The sequence below is a fragment of the Tachypleus tridentatus genome, chromosome 10, assembly GCF_004210375.1.
Source record: "Tachypleus tridentatus isolate NWPU-2018 chromosome 10, ASM421037v1, whole genome shotgun sequence".
Lineage (NCBI taxonomy): Eukaryota > Metazoa > Arthropoda > Merostomata > Xiphosura > Limulidae > Tachypleus > Tachypleus tridentatus.
In genome coordinates this window covers 28,486,562-28,507,632 of record NC_134834.1, presented here as the reverse complement: position 1 = coordinate 28,507,632, position 21,071 = coordinate 28,486,562, and the positions used below count along the sequence as shown (strand labels likewise).

The 21,071-nt window shown below is 32.8% G+C and overlaps 1 protein-coding gene across 1 annotated transcript in view; it reads left to right on the top strand.

Moving 5' to 3' along the window:
* Nucleotides 1-21,071, top strand: part of LOC143228321 (tetratricopeptide repeat protein 17-like) — a 230,443-nt gene that overhangs the window by 11,325 nt on the left and 198,047 nt on the right. Inside the window, exons 5-8 of the mRNA XM_076459590.1 lie at nt 5,791-5,900; nt 7,979-8,126; nt 12,707-12,846; nt 15,173-15,339. Coding sequence (XP_076315705.1) covers nt 5,791-5,900; nt 7,979-8,126; nt 12,707-12,846; nt 15,173-15,339 — 565 coding nt within the window. The remainder of the gene's footprint in view (nt 1-5,790; nt 5,901-7,978; nt 8,127-12,706; nt 12,847-15,172; nt 15,340-21,071) is intronic.

Here is a 21,071-nt window from a genome sequence, read left to right as displayed (position 1 = left end):
GTTTTATCTCAGACCTCAGGTGGAGGTGACCCATTGGTGGATCTTTCTTATTTTATATGTTGGCAGAAAATGTTATGAGTGACTCTTTGTCTCCTAACATCACCCAGACTCCTCAGGACTGCTTTAATAATTCAGAATAACGTGGATTTTTATTTTTTTTTCCTCCGCTAGAGTTTACCATTCCTTTCAAATTCTAGCCTAAAGATTCCTCTAGGTCTTCATGGACCTTGTATCTCAGATTTGTGATATTTTACCTCTTTTCCTTATATTTAGCACCCCTTGTCCTTCATTTTTGACATAAGCATTCTTCTCAGCCATATTCAATATTTTCTCTCTCTCCTGATATTCAGGTACCTGCAGACCACTTTTTCTCCTTGTTAAGTGAAAAGACCAGCATGGCAACCCCAAAAGTCTCTGACCAATACACCCTTTCTTACCATCAGATGGACTTTACATTTTTGGATCAACAATTTTTTGGTTCTTTATTATCTCTTTTGGAGGTGGCTCCTGAATCTAATGTTAGTCTCATGCATGCTCAAAATTCTGGCATTTGTCTTGCCTTTACTGCCCTTTTCAGGCACATTTCTTCCATACACCTACTTTCAGAGTCTTAACAGAAATTATGAGGGATTTTCTACCAAGACCCTTCACCTTCTTTACTCACATTAGCACATATATCAACATTGGATATGGTATTACATATGTGGTTTATTTGTTGTTGGGACCTCACAGGTCAGGGCTATGTTTTAGTTTCTGTCAGTTTACTCACCACTTATCATGGGGACTTGTGTTACTCCTTTTCTTAGATGTAACATTTTTTATACTATCCCTCATAATACTGAGCAGCAGATAACATCAATCACCAGCGGTCTGCTCTTCTCATTTTTTTACTTGTTTGTTTTGGTTAGTGCCTTCTGGGCCACCTATTCCTGTTTCTTGTCCTTCATCCTCTTGCCCATTACCTGTTCTTTTGAACTCTGTGTACTTCCTTTTGTTAGAGTTGTAGACAATGTACCATCCATCACCGACAGTATCAGTAACTACCCTGTAAGCCCAGTAATAGCTTGACTGTTGGATTTTTCATTCTTGCTAGCTTCCTTTTATCAGTAATCATATTATTATCACATTCCTTTCTCCATCTTTGACATACTAGCATCTGTCAGACATGGTTTACAAATAAACTTTTGCACTGGGCTATCAAACTGGTTCACCATCCATCAAAAAGTTTTCATTCATATCTTTTCTTGGTTTCAAAGAAAACTGGAAATTGGAGACTGGTCAGTGATTTACCACGTCTAAACTGCTGCATCACACTCCCGAAGTTAACTATGGATTCTTATCTCACCCTGAGATTGGCATTTTCCCCAGAGTTGTGGATGACAAAAAGAGATATCTCCAGTGCTTGCCTCCATATCCCAATTGTACTTCAATCTCAATCTTATGGATTCTTATCTCACCCTGAGATTGGCATTTTCCCCAGAGTTGTGGATGACAAAAAGAGATATCTCTAGTGCTTGCCTCCATATCCCAATTGTACTTCAATCTCAATCTTATCTTTGATTTGTATATCTCGGGGTAGGGTTTATCAATGTTATTCACTCCCTTTTAGACTTGCCTCAGCTCCATATGTGTTTTGTCACATTGTTTGGGTCTTTGCTCATTGTATTCATATTCTGTAGATTACATTTCATCATAACATGTATAACTGGCTCCTTCTAGCTCATTCTGAACATGAGTCAAACACTCATGCTCACCAATTCCTTTCTGTGGGAACTCATGTAAGCTAGTTGTTCAAATTGGAGATATCAATCCTTTGACCCACCCAACATCTATTACATTTGGGGGTTTTCTTTGATGCCAGCATTATTTGAGCTGTACCTTCTCTTTTTATGTCCACATTTCATGGAACTTTTTGGTTCACTGTACCCTCTTAGCATGGTCATTTATTCCTTGTGAGGTTCTGTTGCTTTTGAGGATGTGGTCTTCCATGACTGCTTTGGTCCCTCTCAATCATGCCCATGTGTTATTACTGCAATGGACACTTCTCAAACAATGGAATCTTGCACAAGATCCTCTTTTTGCCTTCATTTCCCTTCCTTTTACCCATAGAGATGATGATCTCTGTATGTCAACAGGTGTCCTACTTTCTCCACTGCAGCCAGATGTACATCTGTTCATTGACACTTTCATCCAAGAATGGGGGGATTGTATTAATCTCCATGAAGCCTCAGGTTCTGATCTAAAATTAATTAGTCTTGTATATCAATGTTCTCAAACATCTAACAGTTTGTCAGCCACATGCTTCATAAACATGACCATTATGGACCATACTGAGTGTGGATTGTGTGGATAGATCAAAAGGGGATTGCTGCCCATATCTGCTCAGCCTTGAGTCAATAACTCTGTATGATATGCTTTTAAATGTAGGGTTTTATGGCCACCCACTACACTATTTCCAGTGATGACATTCCTCCAGGCTTTCAAATGCATTGTAACCCTTTTTCCTTGAATGGAGCATAGGAGTTCTTACCACTTTCCGGTATAAGGTTGTTGAGGTGGTGAACTATGGGGGCACCCTCCTGAATGAGTTTCACAAGAAACAGATTTGAACCATTCAGTTGATAGTGGGTAGTGGTGTTCTGGTGTAGAGGCAATGTGATCTCTATAAGAGTTGACTTCTTCATATGCTGGTGGATGAAGCCTCCTAATTATAACTATTGGAATTGATCCATTTCCTTGCAAGTATGTTTCTACTATTTACACAATCATTGGAGTTGATCTATCATTTTACAAGATGATGTGACCTCCTTATACCATTTATGTTACCTTGAAGCTGATCCATTATCTGACTGGTTGATGTGACCTTCTATATTATTAGTTTCAAAGAACAGCAGTAGAGTCATTACTTTTCTGGGAAATGTGTCCTTCTGCTACAATTTTCATAACCACTGAACCATCGCGTTCAGGTTGATGTGGACTTTTTATACCATTTGCAATACTATGGAGTTTATCCATCAATAAACTGGTCGACATGGCTTCCAGTGATTTTATCTGCCAACAGCAAAGTTGATTCGTCACCTTAAAGAATGATGAGGCCTCCTGTTACACATAGAGAAAATACACTGGAACTTACCCATCACCCCTTTGGTTGTGAGCTCTCATTCTTCTTTTGCATGGATGCTGATTCCCAAGCATTGAGATTTTGTATTTGAGGGAAACAATCAACATAAATCCTCATGCAACTTGATTCCATCCTCTTGATCCTGGATGGCCATTCCCAGATTGCTGTAGTGGTGGTAATCTTTGTATAATACCAAGTAATCTGTGATGGTCTTGATCCCCAATTGGATTCAAGTGATTCAATCAACATGAATCCCCACACTTGTCTATTCCATCCTTTCAATGCCAAATGGCAATTCCCAGATTAATGAAGTGGTGATGATCCATGTAATATACCCATCAGTTGGTATGATTATTGAGTTTGAGGTGAAGATGATATGATTCTCATCCTACCCTTTTATAGATGTTGCCACCTAGGAAAGAGGTTTGGGATGTAGTTGACTTACTGAGTATGATCTGACTTGCCCTGGTTACTGTATATTTTGCAATTTCTGCCTTTGTGTTTTACATATTGTACACATGGGCAAAGAGTATACCTGGCTCAAAAATGGTGTGGTTCCCCTCTTTGAATATATTTCTATCACTGTTAGCAGTATCTTTTAGATGCTTTTGGGGATACATCTGTCATTCTCTTATACTGGTCTTTCCTCCTTCTCAGTGTAGTCTTCTAGTTAATCTTGTAAGCAGAGGTAAGTAACTTATCAGGAGCTATAATTTTCCGATACTGAAAATGTATTTCCAATAGGTATTAACCCTCCTTCACTCTTCCTCACCACTTTTCAAATGCTCACACCTTCTGCCAAACTTTAGAGTGAAGGTTTGATAGAAGAGTGTAGAGGGAGCCACATCTGTCACATAAGTGTATCATGCTGTTGTGGTTAAGAGAAGATATGTGATAATTTGCATGAGAGACATGTTGGAATTGTCCATATGCATATGTGAAGAAAAGGTTTGCATGTGGAGGGCAACACTGAATGAGAATAGGGAACCATGTAAGAGGTGGTAAGTTCCTATTGGAAATATGTTTTCAATATAGGAAAATTACATCTTTTGTATTTACTTCCTACGATAAAATGTAACTCGGGTAAATTTATAATAATAAGGATTAAAAGGCAAAGGTCATCTTTAAAAAACTGCATGACTGTGTTGCTTTTTTATATGTCATTATAAATGGCATTAATGCTTCACTTGCTACAATGTATAATGATAAACATATATTCTGCTAAACCCCCCCCAAAAAAAAAAAAAAATTGCTTTTTTTCTTTGAGTTTGCTTGATGGTATGCAAATGTGTGAGTAATGAAATGATATATTTAGTAAATTCTTGGAAAATTCTTAGTAAAGTAAAACATTCTCAAAGTACTTTATAATTCTACAGAGTTTTCTTACAGTACCTGCTTTCATCTAAATGTTTGTTATAACATGTCTAGGAAAATAAATTGTAATACCGATGTGTTGCTTTGTCCTTGCTGTGAACTATTTAAGAAATTGGAAATTTTCTTCATTACAAAAATATAGAATGTTTGTAGAGAGAAAACAATATTTTATGTAACAAGAAACTATAAAGCTGGTGAATAAAATAATTTCCCGTGTTTCAGCATTTACCCACTGATTTGAGTGAAGGGAAATGAGGACTTTTATTTACATTTACACATGAACTACATATAACCAAGTTATTAGTGAACAGACATTTCCTTTTGAATAATTTTAAATACACAGTAATGTCAAGTAACAAATATTACTGGCATTGGTGCAAAATGCATCACTGTGGGCTGAGCTCAGCCTAGTGGTTAGCATGCTTAACTAGAGGTCTACACAAAATGAAAAGGATGCAAGTTAACTACCATTTAAACATATGAAAATTATAACTGATTATTCTGTGATAGCTGACATATCTCAATTGTGGATTCAGAAGACAAGCCAGCATTCTAATGAAATGTAGTGTTGCTCCCAGAAACAAAATCACTATATTATGCTTACAAATCATCATTTGCCAACTTGTTACTGTGGCAGTACATATGAAATTCTATAGTGCCATCCATTTCAGTACATTTGCAATACTCACTACACCATTTGCCATTTTAATATCAGATAAAGGGTATGTTCTCCAAATATTGCCTGATGCACCAGTGAAAGTTTTCACTGTCCACCTTTAAATAGTATGTTCTGCTACACAGCTTTTTTTTTTCACGAGAAAGCATATGTGATACCAAATGGAAATGACTCAGAACAATAGTTAATTAGGAAGAAAGAAATTTTATCACACTACCAGACCTACATTTTATTATTAGAGCTTCATGCACTGTTAGAAAAGTGTGTATATAAAAGATTTTGAAAATTCTTTGGGATGATGAACTTTTCACTGTACATAACTAAAAAAAGACAAACACTAAACGTGCTTTGCATAATACAGAAAAATTCTTTTTTTTTCTTTCCACTGAAATAGAGTACTTTGGAAGAACAAGCTTGTTTTTTATTTGTTGTGTGTCATCAAGTTACACTGATTTTATGAAATTTTACCCCGTTTATTAATCTTGAACACAACATAATAACTTCAAACATTTATTAAAAATAAATTTATGTATCGTGTGCATGCACACACACACATACACACGTACTTTATGTATATATGTATGATTTAATTTTAAATAATTTTTATTTGTTTTTTTAGAATAAAACTTCATGGATGTTATTCAATATGGCTGCATATTATTGGAGAGAGAAAGGAGATGCATATAATGCAATAGAATGTCTTCGTCGAGCTCTCCACTTTTCACCAAGGTAATATACTTATAGTGATTTGTTACTTGTCACATGGGATTTAATTTACCTATTTGTTTTCCAGTTTTATTCTCTAATATATAAATTAATGTCATTTATGTGTGCATGAATTTCATTGTTAAGAGACTTCTACATAATTGTGTAATATAATTAGATAAGTTTGTTTGTGTTGTAAATGCATCATGTATACAGGGTGCAGCCAGTTCATATTACTTTACACCTAAGATAAGAATGTTGAATCAGACAGCATTTTTTACCATTACACTTTGACAAACAGACAAGTTTTTGTTATTTTTTAGTTAATTATTTTCAACACAACTGTGAAATTTCCATTTCATTGCTTTTACAAGACTGAGAAAGCAACATTACATTTAACATGTATAATGGACAAGTATAAAAACACAATTTATGAGGTACACCATCTATTTGGTAAATTACAGATGTGAATGTAATATAAAATAAATGTGAACCATTAAAATGCTATTACATCATTTCTTGTGGCAAATCATTTACTGAAATAGTTTGATAGATAATAAATTACATATACTGTCTATGCAGTAAATAAACTTGAGAATACTGAGATATCTTCTTCACTGAACCTTGTGATTTAAGTTGGGTGATAAAAATATATTTTCAGACTGATATGAAATGCAGCCCCATTACTTTTGTCAGCTGGAAATCCATTTGCAAAATGGGTTGAGTCCCTTAAAGAAATATAAACCATGAAAGAACAAGGAGTAACTGAACGTAGTATTAGTTCTTGGTCATTGCAGTTGTACTGGTGAGGTGGAAGGATGAATCCACTTTTTTTTTTTTTGAATTACCAAAAGATGAATCAAATAACAAAAAACATGCTTCTCCAGTGTTAAAGATTGACCATATCTTGGATGCTTTATTCAGGTCAAGGTGGTTTTCAAGATTGGATATGTAGAGTGAGTAATTTCAAGGGCAAACTGATGGAGCAAGTTGAGAACACATCCTTAGCTGCAAGAAGTTGATTATGTAATGCACCTCCCACATTTGAATGAGTAACAAAATGTTATCTATAGACTACTGTGAAATATTACACTTACCTATCTAATCACACATAGGAAGACCCTATGTGATGTTTGTAATAGGCCAAGTAGAGAAGTGAATTCCAAAAAAAAATGTGGATTTTTTGTAAACAGGTGAATTTCCTGGAGCACTTAGTCAGTAGAGAGGGGGTGTGGGTAGAGATCCAGCCAATATCAAATGTGTTAATAATTGAAAACCACATAACTTGTGTGAGATAAGGCATGAGATTATCTTGAACTGTGTTTTTACTAATGCCAGTTGTCCAGTTTTTAAACTCATTCTGTGGCATAATTCATCCTCTATACAAACTACTGAAAGCACCAAGTTCAGTTTTACTGCAGATTGTCAACAGTCAGCCAACAAACATTATTTCTGTATTAGTATACTCAAGTCTTGAACATTCAGTCATGATAGAGATTCCAACAACTTTGTCATAACATTGTTCCCACTGCAAGTACAGCCTGTATTCAAGTAATATAAAAGATTGTAGATGTTTAGAATGGCTCTATGCTATAGTAAAAAAAATTAGTGATGTGTGTTTTAGAATATAGAATGATAGGTAGTCCAAACCAAAACTCATCTTCAATGAGGAGTTGGTAATTGAATTTTCAGTGAGTGAAGGTAGTGAATTATCAGTGTCTGTTAGCCAGTGAATAAGATTAACTTGTTTAAGATACTCTTATTTAGGTCAGTTTTATAAAAGTTTGAGCTGTTTTTTCAATGTAGTATTAAAGGTGTAAGAAATGCCATACTTATGAGAAAGTTGGTGAGATTAATAAGCTAGGCCTATGATTTAATGAATGTTAGGTTATATAGAACTGTTGTATTGTAGAACTTCAACATATTGAATGTTTGTTATTTTCATTGTCCTTCTTGATAAATAACCAAAAAGAATCCAATAATCAGTAAAAGCCATTACAACATTAGATGACTATCAGAAATAATCACAGAATCACCAGTACAAATAGTAAATATTTTATTGTTTACATCTTGAATTATGGAATAATTTATTTCTTTTTCAGGGAACATAAAGATATTGCTTTAATTAGCTTAGGGAATGTGTTACATCGGGCACACTTTTCAGAAGAGGCTGCAGTTGTAGTACATGCAGCTATTGATATAGACCCAGACAATGCTATTTCACATTATACTCTTGGAAACATTTATGCTGTAAGTTTCATGTAAAGAAATTATTTCAGAAGGTATTATTTGAATGTTAGTGTTATGTAGACTAAAAGTAGTTTTTATTTTTAACAAATTAGGCATTCCTAAGTGATATGTGTATTATGTTTATAATAAAATGCAATATTTATATACAAAAACGGCTCGTTTGGGTTGAGAAAATATTTTACATGGAAGAGCGAACAACGTTTGACCTTCTTCGGTCATCGTCAGGTTCACAAAAAAAAGGTAACTGACTGGAAGCTGACCACATGTTTGAAAGGGGTTGTGTAACTGAGTGTCGGAATGTAGAGGGCAGTATTAGATGTTTGAATATATAATTTTATTTATTTTATTATATTAATATAGGTATAAAGGCATTCCTTTATATTAGTTTATTTTGGGTTTAAGTTGTTGTATAAGTAAGGCTTCTTTAATTTTGCGTTTGTTTATGTTTGTTTCTTTATTTAGTATTTGAGTGTTTTCTATGGTTATGTTGTGTTTATTTGACTTAGGAAACTTAAAATGTGTGAAGTTCCTTTTATGTTCTTTGAATCTGGTTTCATTTTCTACTTGTTTCTCACATATAGACAGAGTAGCAAAATCAACCAATTTTATAAATAATGTTGGTGTGGTGTTTGTCAAAGTTTTCATAGTATAGACTTTATACTGTGCCTGGTTTTGAATATATTCCTGACATCAGCAGAAAATAACCAACATTTGGCAAAAACTAGTAACAAAATATGACATTCCAGTTAATACCAAATTTATTCAAAAACCAGGCACAAAACAGAGGTCTATACTATGTAAGCTGTACACTGACAGACACCACACCAACATTATTTATAAAATACAATGTGATAACTGCCACGAGAAAAATATATATTGGAGAAACAAGTAGAAAAATTAAAACCAGATTCAAAGAACACGAAAAGTCACTTTCACACGTTTTCGAACACTGCAAATCAGATAAACACAACATAACCGTAGAAAACACCCAAATACTAAATAAAGAAACAAACATAAACAAACACAAAATTAAAGAAGCCTTACTTATACAACAACTCAAGCCCAAAATAAACCAATACAAAGGAACACCTTTATACCTATATTAATAAATATAATCAAACATCTAAGCACGCCCTCTGTATTCCTACACTCAGTTACACAACCCCCTTCAAGACTGTGGTCAGCTTCCGGTCAGTTACCTCTTTCTTTGTGAATCTGACAATGACCGAAGAAGGTCGAAACGTTGTTCGCTCCTCTATGTAAAATATTTTCTCAACCCAAACGAGCCGTTTTTGCATATAAATTTCTCAACAAGTGGGTTTCTCGACATCACTGAATAAAAATGCAATAGTTGTTAACTAAGAAATAAAAATTGTGTGGAATAATTCTTCAATGCCTGGATACCAGGCCATGTTGGTATTTGTGGGAAAAGGCTTGCTGACACCTCAGCTAAATCTGTCTGCACTATCACTACTATGCCTGTTTCATACATGAACTATATTTCTGTATTAAAGTCTCGGCTCCATGCCACTTGGCAGTCGGCTTGGAGTGGGCCACATGAAAACAAGCTTTTCCAAATAAAACCCTCCATTGGACTTTGGCTGTCTTGCTTCTGTAAGGATTGGAAAGAGGAAGTTCTAACTAGACTACACATTGGTTACAGTTTTTTAACTCATTATTTTCTTTTATCTGTGACTGATGCACCAATGTGTTGTCTGTGCGACACTCAGGTCACAATAAGCCACATTTTACCGTCTTACCATTGTTAGGACTCAATGATGGCACCATTTTAAACATGTTTTGTCCTAAAGTTTATCCATAATGTTAAACAGTGTTATTGGTGATGGTGACACTGTCCACCTTACAAATGTTTTTAGTTTTTTTAAAGGCCATTAATATTTTTAATGCTATTTAAGTTTTTAATTTATAAATTGGACATTTTTCAATGTGATTCTCTTTTAAGAATTAAAGTACATCTAGTTTGTTTTGAAATTATAAAATGGCTGTAACGTCAAATAACTCGAAACCAGGACTGGAAAGACCAAGTTCAGGTGACTAATGGGTAAGTCACCTGAAATTGGTCTTTCCAGTCCTGGTTTTGAGTCTTATTTGAGATAGTATTCTGTTGTATAATTACAATTATTATTCAAAAATTAAACTCTGTTTTGTTTTATCTTAATTTCTTTTTATAAATTTTATTAATTACTTTAATTTTAACCTTTTACTCGATGTTTGGTACAGATAGCCTAGTTGCTTTGTGCCATAAAACACCAAACCAACCAACCAATCCTTCAAGGCCATTGTTTGACCATCAGACTAAAATGATTTCAAAAATATTTGGAATTACTGTAAGTAAGGATGTAAGCAAGCAAAATAGCTCAGCTTTTTCATCTATAACAATGGAGGACAGAACTGAGTCATAGCTTGTTACTTATGTAACTTTTTGAAATTAGACTGGTCTATTCAAAATTATTAGTGAATTATATTGCTTTTAATTCTTGAATCTTGAACTTAATATGTGATTAATAATGTGTGCATGGGCCAAATAAACTCAGTTATGGAGCTGGATGTAGTCCTTCATTATATCACACTGATAAACAGAATTGTTTATTTTTCAGAATAAGTTCTCAACTGTTTTTATAATTTTTCCTCAACTAGGCCATGTTGTATTTAGTAGTTGCAAACTCAGAGTTTTTTCTGAATCCAAGAATTTCAGAATATTAGTTGCTGAAATTCCTGGATCCTGCAGTCCCATGATTCTAGGTACTTTCATTTAACTTTGATTTATTTTGTCTTAGTTAAAAATAATTCAACTACCTGAATTCTTTATCTGACTTAAATTATTAAAAAATAATGCTAACAAACACAAGAGATTGATAAAGCTTTGAACATTGTCATGAACAGCTTTATTATTAAAACCATTATATTACCATGTTGAACTGATGAGTTGGATCCCTCTTGTATGTATATCTAAATGCATTACCAGCATCCAGCAAAACAGATCATTCAGTATCTAGGGTGTAAGCAACTAAACTTGAGTGCAGGCATCTTTCTATTAATTTACAATAAATTTTAATCGAGAAATCTCATTGTTATAAAATCTGTTTAAATGTGGATCAATCATAAAAAAAAAACAGGAAATGAAAAGAACTTTCAGTGAATTACTTTGAAGTGTCTGAAGTGAAAAGCACTCTCAATGAATTACTTTGTTGAAGTGTCTGAAGTGAAAAGCACTCTCAATGAATTACTTTGTTGAAGTGCCTGAAGTGGAAAGCACTCTCAGTGAATTACTTTGTTGAAGTGCCTGAAGTGGAAAGCACTCTCAGTGAATTACTTTGTTGAAGTGCCTGAAGTGGAAAGCACTCTCAGTGAATTACTTTGTTGAAGTGCCTGAAGTGGAAAGCACTCTCAGTGAATTACTTTGTTGAAGTGCCTGAAGTGGAAAGCACTCTCAGTGAATTACTTTGTTGAAGTGCCTGAAGTGGAAAGCACTCTCAGTGAATTACTTTGTTGAAGTGCCTGAAGTGGAAAGCACTCTCAGTGAATTACTTTGTTGAAGTGCCTGAAGTGGAAAGCACTCTCAGTGAATTACTTTGTTGAAGTGCCTGAAGTGGAAAGCACTCTCAGTGAATTACTTTGTTGAAGTGCCTGAAGTGGAAAGCACTCTCAGTGAATTACTTTGTTGAAGTGCCTGAAGTGGAAAGCACTCTCAGTGAATTACTTTGTTGAAGTGCCTGAAGTGGAAAGCACTCTCAGTGAATTACTTTGTTGAAGTGCCTGAAGTGGAAAGCACTCTCAGTGAATTACTTTGTTGAAGTGCCTGAAGTGGAAAGCACTCTGAATGAATTATTTTGTTGAAGTGCCTGAAGTGGAAAGCACTCTCAGTGAATTACTTTGTTGAAGTGTCAGAAGTGGAAAGTGTCAACTTAGTCTAGTATTGTGAAAATGTTGGAAATTTTGCAACATAAAATGTGATGGAAATATAAACTAAATATGAACTAAAATTATATCAATGCTTTTAAGCCCAAACTAGATAGTAGTTAGTCTTTTTTTCCAAAGTTTAATGCAGTTTTGTCAGGTTAATTCAATCCAAGAAATATTAGGATTGTCTTGTATAAATCTTGATTTGGGAAGCTTCATTACTTGTAGAATTCTAAGATTTATAACTACTAGCTGTATCATAGAAAAGATGTGAATTGTTAAGTGGACATGATTTAGTTGAACTTTATTTCACATTTTCCATATAAAACTTATCAAGTAACATGAAAGCACCAGCCTAATACCTGAAGAAATCAAATTTGATCATGTTTCACATGTTGTATTCCACATTTATTTTTATAATCTGAAGGAATTTTTCCATTAAAATCTGCTACCTTTAAATCAGTCATAATATATACATAAATACATGTAAAACTTGGCTAATAAAACAATGACATTTTGTTTTTACACAAAATTAGTATTCCATTGAAAGCAACTTTTGGGAAAGCATTTACATTTTTGATATATTTACTTTTATAGATAAATTTTTTTTGTAACGTATGGTGCTTAATTTAGTAACTCCTTTCTGTTATTTTCACTAGGTTTTGGCTGACTACAATAAATCAGTGGTTTCTTTTGAGAATGCTTTAAAAGTTCAGCCAGATTTCAAAAATGTGGAACAGCATCTTCATGCAGTTCTTTGTCATAGCAAGTTAGAGAAAGCTTTGGAAGCTCAACACAGGTCAGTGTATATAAAATAATAATGTTCACTCAAAATTACTTAACTTAAAAGTGAGAATATTTTGAGATAAAGTCAGCAGAAAGTGGTGACAATAAAAATAGTTATGTAATTGTTTGAATTTTACTGTTTATTAACTCAGTTTAACATTTTATCCAATTTATTTTCATAATCTGAAGGAATTTTTCCATTAAAATCTGCTACCTTTAAATCAGTCATAATGTATACATAAATACGTGTAACTTGGCTAATAAAACAATGAAATTTTGTTTTTACAAATATTGTTGCTTATAATGTACTTAAATTAATATACTGGTATTGCAGAGTTTTTTTAGCTTTGTTTTGTAAGCCTTTTAAAAGGTTATCATAAAACTAGGCTTAGCAGAACTTACCAAAAAATCTTAAACTTATTACTTCAGGTCTGTAAACTTTCAATGAATATTAAGCTGTTAAGACTTGTTTGAAAACCCTGAGAAATTGTGTGTGTATAGTTAATGAAATATTATTTTAATTAATACTTTTAATATTTTAGTTTTTAATTAGGTATTGGTTTTAAGAAATCTTAATTTTCTCAACTTTCTCTAAGCACTTTTCCTTGTTATTTTTATGCATGATATCAAAGGAATGAGCCAGTTTTGCTTACAACTTTTTTTCTGTTGCTTATATAGTTGGTGAAACTTGCAATTTGAAAAGAACATGATAAAAGTATTTTACCATTAGTTAATGGATTTAAAAAGTAGCTTTCTGAAATTAAACAAAAATTTACATATTCACTTGTGAATTATAAGTTTTTCATATGTTGTAATAGTGCCATAATTTTGTAAGTTTTCATAGTATCCTTATTGAGAAGTTAGTTTATCACAAGTTGGCTATGAGCTTACTTTGTAGTACTGGCACTTATATTTTGGAATAATATCCAAAAAAACAATTCATTGACTTATTGGGTACTTTTAAGTTGAAACTAAATATTACATATTAAGAACTTTAAAACAAGAAATGACAGATTTTTAACTTTCAATTCAAACAGACAGTTTTGTGCTGTTTCTTCGTAGATTATTTGGTGATGTAATTAATCGTATGTTGAGGGTATGGGACATTAATACATATAATTTCACTCTAATGCAAATAAACATTGTCTAAACAGTTTAGTTAATATTTGTGTCAAAAGAGAGGACTGTGACAAACAGCAAGACCAATCCTATGATGGAATTGAACATACAATACAAAACTGTGTTTGTCAGAGGACTGTGACAAACAGCAAGACCAATCCTATGATGGAATTGAACATACAATACAAAACTGTGTTTGTCAGAGGACTGTGACAAACAGCAAGACCAATCCTATGATGGAATTGAACATACAATACAAAACTGTGTTTGTCAGAGGACTGTGACAAACAGCAAGACCAATCCATGATGGAATTGAACATACAATACAAAACTGTGTTTGTCAGAGGACTGTGACAAACAGCAAGACCAATCCTATGATGGAATTGAACATACAATACAAAACTGTGTTTGTCAGAGGACTGTGACAAACAGCAAGACCAATCCTATGATGGAATTGAACATACAATACAAAACAAGTTTTATGCAGGATTTATAACTGACTTTGTTTTGGTTGTACAGTAATTTATATTATTAATGTTAAATTTTGTGTGACATGTTTTATAATGATGTGAACTTAAGTTTTAGTTTTCATATTTATACACACACATGCACACATGTAAAGGTAGGGCATGTTAAACACTAATTTTGAAAAATGCAAGCACTAGACTAGCAAAGCAAATGGTATATAGGTGCCGTTGTACTGTGTCTACTATTTAGGACATGCATATTATGTAGTATTACTCAGTTGAGCTAAGCTGTAACTTGTATCTAATTATAAGCATGATTGTGGTTGATTGGTTTGATTTTTTGCATGCATTTGTTTGTTTCTGTTTTTGTGTTTGACAGTCGTACATTGGAAGTTGCAACAAACTGTGAATTATTGCAAACAGTATTGGAAACGTTTGTTATAGTGTTTGTAAGTGTCAGAACTGATTTATGAGGTGTTTTCATACATGTAGATATCTATTTTTGAGTGGAAAATCTGCTTTGAACACAGAATTTATTATAAATGTGGGTCTGCATAACGAACTGTTAGTATTAGTTGTGATAAAGACAGTTAAACTTCCCAGGTTCCTGAACCATTTGTAGTTATTTTAGTTGCTACATACATATGCTTCTAAGGCTTAGATGTTTCAAAAGAAATATTCAAGAAGGAAACTTGCAGTGGAATCTAGATAAATAAGTGTTTTTAGCGTAAGTTAATTCTGTCTTTCGTGCAGCTCATTACAACGGACGTTATCAGAGTTGCGAGAGTATCGAAAACAACACGAGTTCTGGCTTAAACAACACGAAAAACTCTTAAGTGAACAAGCACCACCTGAAGTGAAACTCGAACAAAGGTTGGAATATGAAGAGCAAAAGATCAGGGAAAGTCTGGATGGTAGAGGTAGTGACACTTCCCAAAAGAATGAATGTTGTGTTTTGCCCATAGTTCTAACTGTTGTAACACCTTGAACATCATGTTTTTTTTATTTACACCATAAAAATAATTTTTAAGTTTGGTCACAATGTTATTTAAGGTGTAAATTGTACTGAATCTGTTATTGTTCAAGGAATATCATCTTATATCTGTACTGTTTTAAAACCAGGATCTTCTAGTATTATGTTAAAATTCATTCACATTTTCATGTATGCATGTAGATATAAATCTAAAGTTATTAAAGTTTTTGTTTGGTCATCTGTTTCACTTTTTTGTTTATTCTGATCTGTTCTTTTTACTCTCACTTAAAAAACAACACTATTTTCTCTTAAAATCTCCCCCTCATTCTGTTTAAAAACTGCTCCTGCCATACTTTTTCAACAGTTATAATAACTGAAATGAATATTGAAGGTTTTAGAAATAAGTTGTGTTTTAAAGGTTTTAATATTCACCTACTTTACACTCTGTACTTAAATACAATCAAGATTGAGAAGGCTTTTTCTTATCTCTTGTAACGAGTATTTAGATATTTTGTAAGTTTTATATAATGTTTGAAACTCCTATGCACTTACTCCTAATATGTATGCTTTACACTTTTAAAGTTTACTTTAATCTATCCAGCTGCTTGATCTAGTATTAAATAACACTTGCTACAGAGAAAACAAAACTTATTGTATACAAAATTATAGGATTCATAAACTCAGATTCATAAACTCAAAATACTGAAGAATAATATATTTAATTTTTACATGTATGTATCTAGAAGTTTCTTTATATTGGTGATTATGTTATGAAATTGTAGAGTTGTATCATATAGCAATTTATCTCAAAATCTTCTACGTGCTGTGAGAAATCAAGCTTTTTACAGATTTTTCAATCTAGCGATTTTTTAATTCATATCGCAATATGTGATCGAAATGTGTAAAGGTTGTACTTCTCATTCAAACATGTGTAAAATTATTCCTCTGGCCTTGTTTGAATATTTGTTTGTCTGTTATTAGAGATTTTTAATGTTTCTTCCTCATACTTTAGCCTAGCTGCTAGGAATTAAAATGGATCCACTCTAAGCTTTTGGATTTGTAATACGAAAGATCAGAGTTCCGTATCTGTGATGGGTATGGTGCCAAAGGACCACTATGTAACTTTATCCTTGAAAACAAACAATTTAAGGAATAAAAAGAATATCATTAGGAAAGTGGTAACATTTCACTGTCTGTGAAGGTATAAACCACTTACAAGTAAAACATGAAACTAATAAAACTAGAAAACATATAAAGTTTCATTTTAGTTACCATTAGTTTAATGATTTTTCTTTTATGAGATATCCTACCTCTTTGACTGCCATATTAATTTAATCATGAGTTTATATATTTGGTATCTTATAGTCATGTGTAAAACATTTAATTTTTAAGTTACTTTCTGGTAATAAATTCATATTTTGTCTTCATTTTATGCCTATCCTTACTTGTTTTTCTGTTTAATTTGTTGTAAAAAAAACACAATAAATCTCATATAATAGATTTATTTATTTCCAGCAAATTATTCTTATTACAACTGTAGTATTGTATAATAAATTATTATTTAAGTATAAGATCATTTTAGAAATACAATTTGGTCACTTTGTTGCGCTAATATTATGTTTTTTCCTTGCCTTCAGTAACTAATTGATATGAATTCTGCTTGTTTTGAAAGTAAATCCAGAAACATAAAAGTTGAGCATACTAAAGTTTAGTTGCTTGTGTTGTTAGATAACCTACATTAAGGTTGTGAGGATCAGATATCGGTCATTATCATGGTTAGTGGACTATAACAGTCACCAGAGTCTAATAATAACATAAGCATGTTTATGAGAATTTCTGGATCTTTAGCAGATAAAAGTTGGGGTTCAGTATTGTACAGCACTGAGCAAAACTTTCATAACAAGAGAATATTTTATCATTCTTTCTATTCTCTGAGGCTAATTCTTCCATGCTATTACAAAACTCAAGTTTCAACACTGTTAATGCTTTACTGATTCATGTTGACAACTGAATGAGCCAGTGTGAGAATACTCAACATTCTTTAGAATTACCATATACTTGTATCAAGGGCTTGTCATAAGGTTTCTTTTTGAATGAACATACTGATTAAATTTAGGGCCTGAAATAACTGCCATGGTACCTCATGCAGTATCTAAACAATATAGAAAGAAGCTAGCATATGGTGCCAGTATATGCTAGAAGAAATTGATTTAACTGTACTCTATAAATAAATCTTGATACAAACAATATTTAACACTACGTTGTGTTGTCATGCCACAGTCCACAAAACATATAGAATTGTCAGTAGAGTAGACAGTTTGTATAAAAGCTTTAGTGATGTTGGTTGGTCTCTCAACAAATTGCTGCAGACTTGAAATGCTTCCCAAACACTGTCAAGTACTCTAGATTGTGAGATATGGACAGGTAAATTTGAAAATAGGGAAGAAAGTGGCATAACACCTAAACTAAGTGAAACTGTTATGTACCTTTGTTAATGCAAACTTCATGACAGAAGGAACACTGCCACCAGTCACAAACACAAGGTAAATAAGAGAGTATCAAATGATGAATTGTTTAGATCTATAGTATTAAGAAGACTCAACGAGAATGGAATATTTGGTTGTGTAGTAGTTAAAGAAATCTTTACTTCAATCTCCAAATACTGACAAGAGACTGAAATTTGTTAAAAAGTACAAAAACTGAAATAATGATGATTGGGAAAGATGTTATGGATGGATTAGTTCATGTTTAGAAATATTAGGTTCCAAGCATAGGTTGTACATCTAGCAGAAGAAATGTGAGATACACTTCAATGCATAATAGCACTTACCATGAAGTGTGAGGGAGGCAGTAGGATGTTTTCCTGCTGAGGTGACAGGAAATATTTGTAAAATAGATGGAATAATGTTCAAGTGGTTTGTGTATTATTGGTAAAGGATTCTACTAGGAAGAAGATAATGACCCCAAACAGTCATCTAACCTATGCAGAAATTACTTATCTAAGAGAGAAGCTGCTTGAGTCATTAAAATGATACAATAGTCCAAACAGAACCCCAGTCTCAACCTAATTGAACAGATCTGGGATTTGATAGATTAAAAACTAGACAAAAAACTGCTTCCATAGCAACTTTATGGGAGTGTATTTAGAGACACTTGGAGTAAAATATCAAAGGACACTTTGATTAAATATGTTGTTACAATGCCTGAAAAACTGTCTGCAGTTATTAAAGCAAAATGGGGACACACAAAATATCTCTTTGCTGAACTCAAGCACTTCTACTGAGTTTCTGTTGTACTAAATTTGAAGATTAATAAATTTTGGATGTTTCATCTGTGGTTTACCTTTCATTGTTCTTTGAAAGCAACCTGAAATTAAACTTTTGACTTTGTCCTAACAGTTTTTCACAGTATTGTATATAAGCATATATTAATGAGCTCATATCTTGTATATTAATATTCTGCTGCCCTCTGTGGGGTTTTTAGGAGTGTTTGTGGTGGGATTCAACCCTGGGTCTTCTTATTAGAAAGGTCATTTGTAATATCCACTTGAAAATATGGCAGAATTCAGGAACATAATTTACAGTAATATCAAATAATCTGCAGTCACCTATCAGAGAAGTCCATACAATAATATGAAATAAAAGGATATGAACCCCACACATAAGGCTTTCTTTTTCCTATACATCCACCAAACTGATAACACAGTTAGTAAACCTAGCACAGTTCTGCAAGCATAGGATATAAAGTAATTAGTAATTAATATCTGGTAATAAAAATATAGTAACTAATTAATAACTTAACCAGGGAATATGTCATTACATTGAACATTTTACATTTTTGAGCATGACTATTGGCTGTTTTAATATTAATGCTTGCCAGATGAGCCAGTCTGGCATCTTGAAGTGAACTCATAATGAATCATTCCAGAAAGATTTGGGTTGTTTTGATTAGACTAAAGATATTTGGTGCTATTTTTTGAGCCAGGTAACTGAAACAGGTCTCCAACCTTAATCTAGATTACGAGAGCCAACATTGAGGAGTTAACTTGTAAATATAAATTAAAACAATGTGACAATGAAATATACTTGAAATGTTCTAAATATGATGGTTCAAGCATAGCAATTTCATTAAACTGTGTGTGGGCCCAGTTTGGAAGAAGGAAGGACTTATTCAAAGATATTCCAATTAATTTGACATTCTAGCTGGATTGGAGACTCTTCGATTGATTATTGTACTGACAGCAAAACTTTAAAAAATGGGTACAGTAGTGTCATTATCTTTAAAAAGTGGATTTGGAATCTACGTAAGAAATCATTAGTTTCAATACTGTGTAAAACTAATGGCACAGTAAAGCCCAAAAGGTGTAGTGTTGAAGTTAGAGCAGAAGCACAATGTGCTACAAGATGATTTCTCAAATTACAAATGCCATTTTGCAATGAAGAGTAAATATAAGAAATACAGTATAATTCCAATTATGTGATACCACCACTATATTATCTATACAGATTTCATCATGTCATATTTTTATTAATATTTAATTGTTTTTTGTTGTTGTTTTTTGTTTTTTTAATTCAAAAGTTGTGCCTAGCTTCGTTCATTAAGATCAATCATTCGAAATAACCCTAAATCACCATTTCTGGAATGATCTCAATGTTGTCTATCCTAGGCTCAGTATTAAAAGATGCTGGGCTTACTTGTGTAGCAGATGTTAAAGTTTGTTAATATCTAATACATCTTAAGTTAAATGCATTTAATTGAAAATATTAAAAATTTGTTAGCTAAACTATAGCTATGCTTTAGGTGAAGAATTAGATGACCTAATTGTTGCTGACCTTATGATTAGCTTTATACGTAGTGGTATAATTTCTTAATATGACGGAAGGCTTGGCCTGTTGGTACTGAGTTCCATGGTACTAAATTCTAAGATGTACATTGTATTTAGAGCATAAACTTCTGAACTGTGTAATTTATTTAGAATATCAGATTGACATGTGTGGTCAGGGTACTAAATTCTGAACTGCACAATGTAGTTAGAGTACCAGATTCTGAGATTTACCGTGTTTTAAAGAACAAAATTCAGAACTCTAAAATGCATTTTGAATGTTAAACTCTGAGAGACATGTTGTATGTCGGGTATAAAACTGCATGCTAAAACAGCTGTGAAATAGATGTATGTCTCTTCTTAAGAAAACATATTTTAGCTTTAGTGGGTAAAGAATTTGAGTATATTTTCATTCATTAGCAGCTGTTCAGATGCTATTGTAATAAAAGACAGGAAGAAATCACACGTGTTCAAATAAGGATATTTTAAATCACTTCTTTTTTAATCAGAAAAAAAATTATATAAACAGTTTATCAGTGAAAAAAAAGAGTAACAAGAGAGGTTTCAAGAAAAATCTGTAGCCAGCTGTGTGATGAAGATGAACAATTAAATAACAGCTGAAAGAAAGTTCAAGTGAGTTCTTGCATTACAATAAATGGGAAGAAAATATACATCATTAAAATCTGACAACTGTTCCTTACACAGTGACATTTAGATTGTAATATAGTGTCATTGTGTAAAAATTCTATATTTTTTATTTTCTTTTATATACCTCCTTGTTAAGAAGCTTGAGATTGTTATATTTACATGTGGTCTGTCACATCTGTGTAAATAATCATGAAATCAATCATTTCACT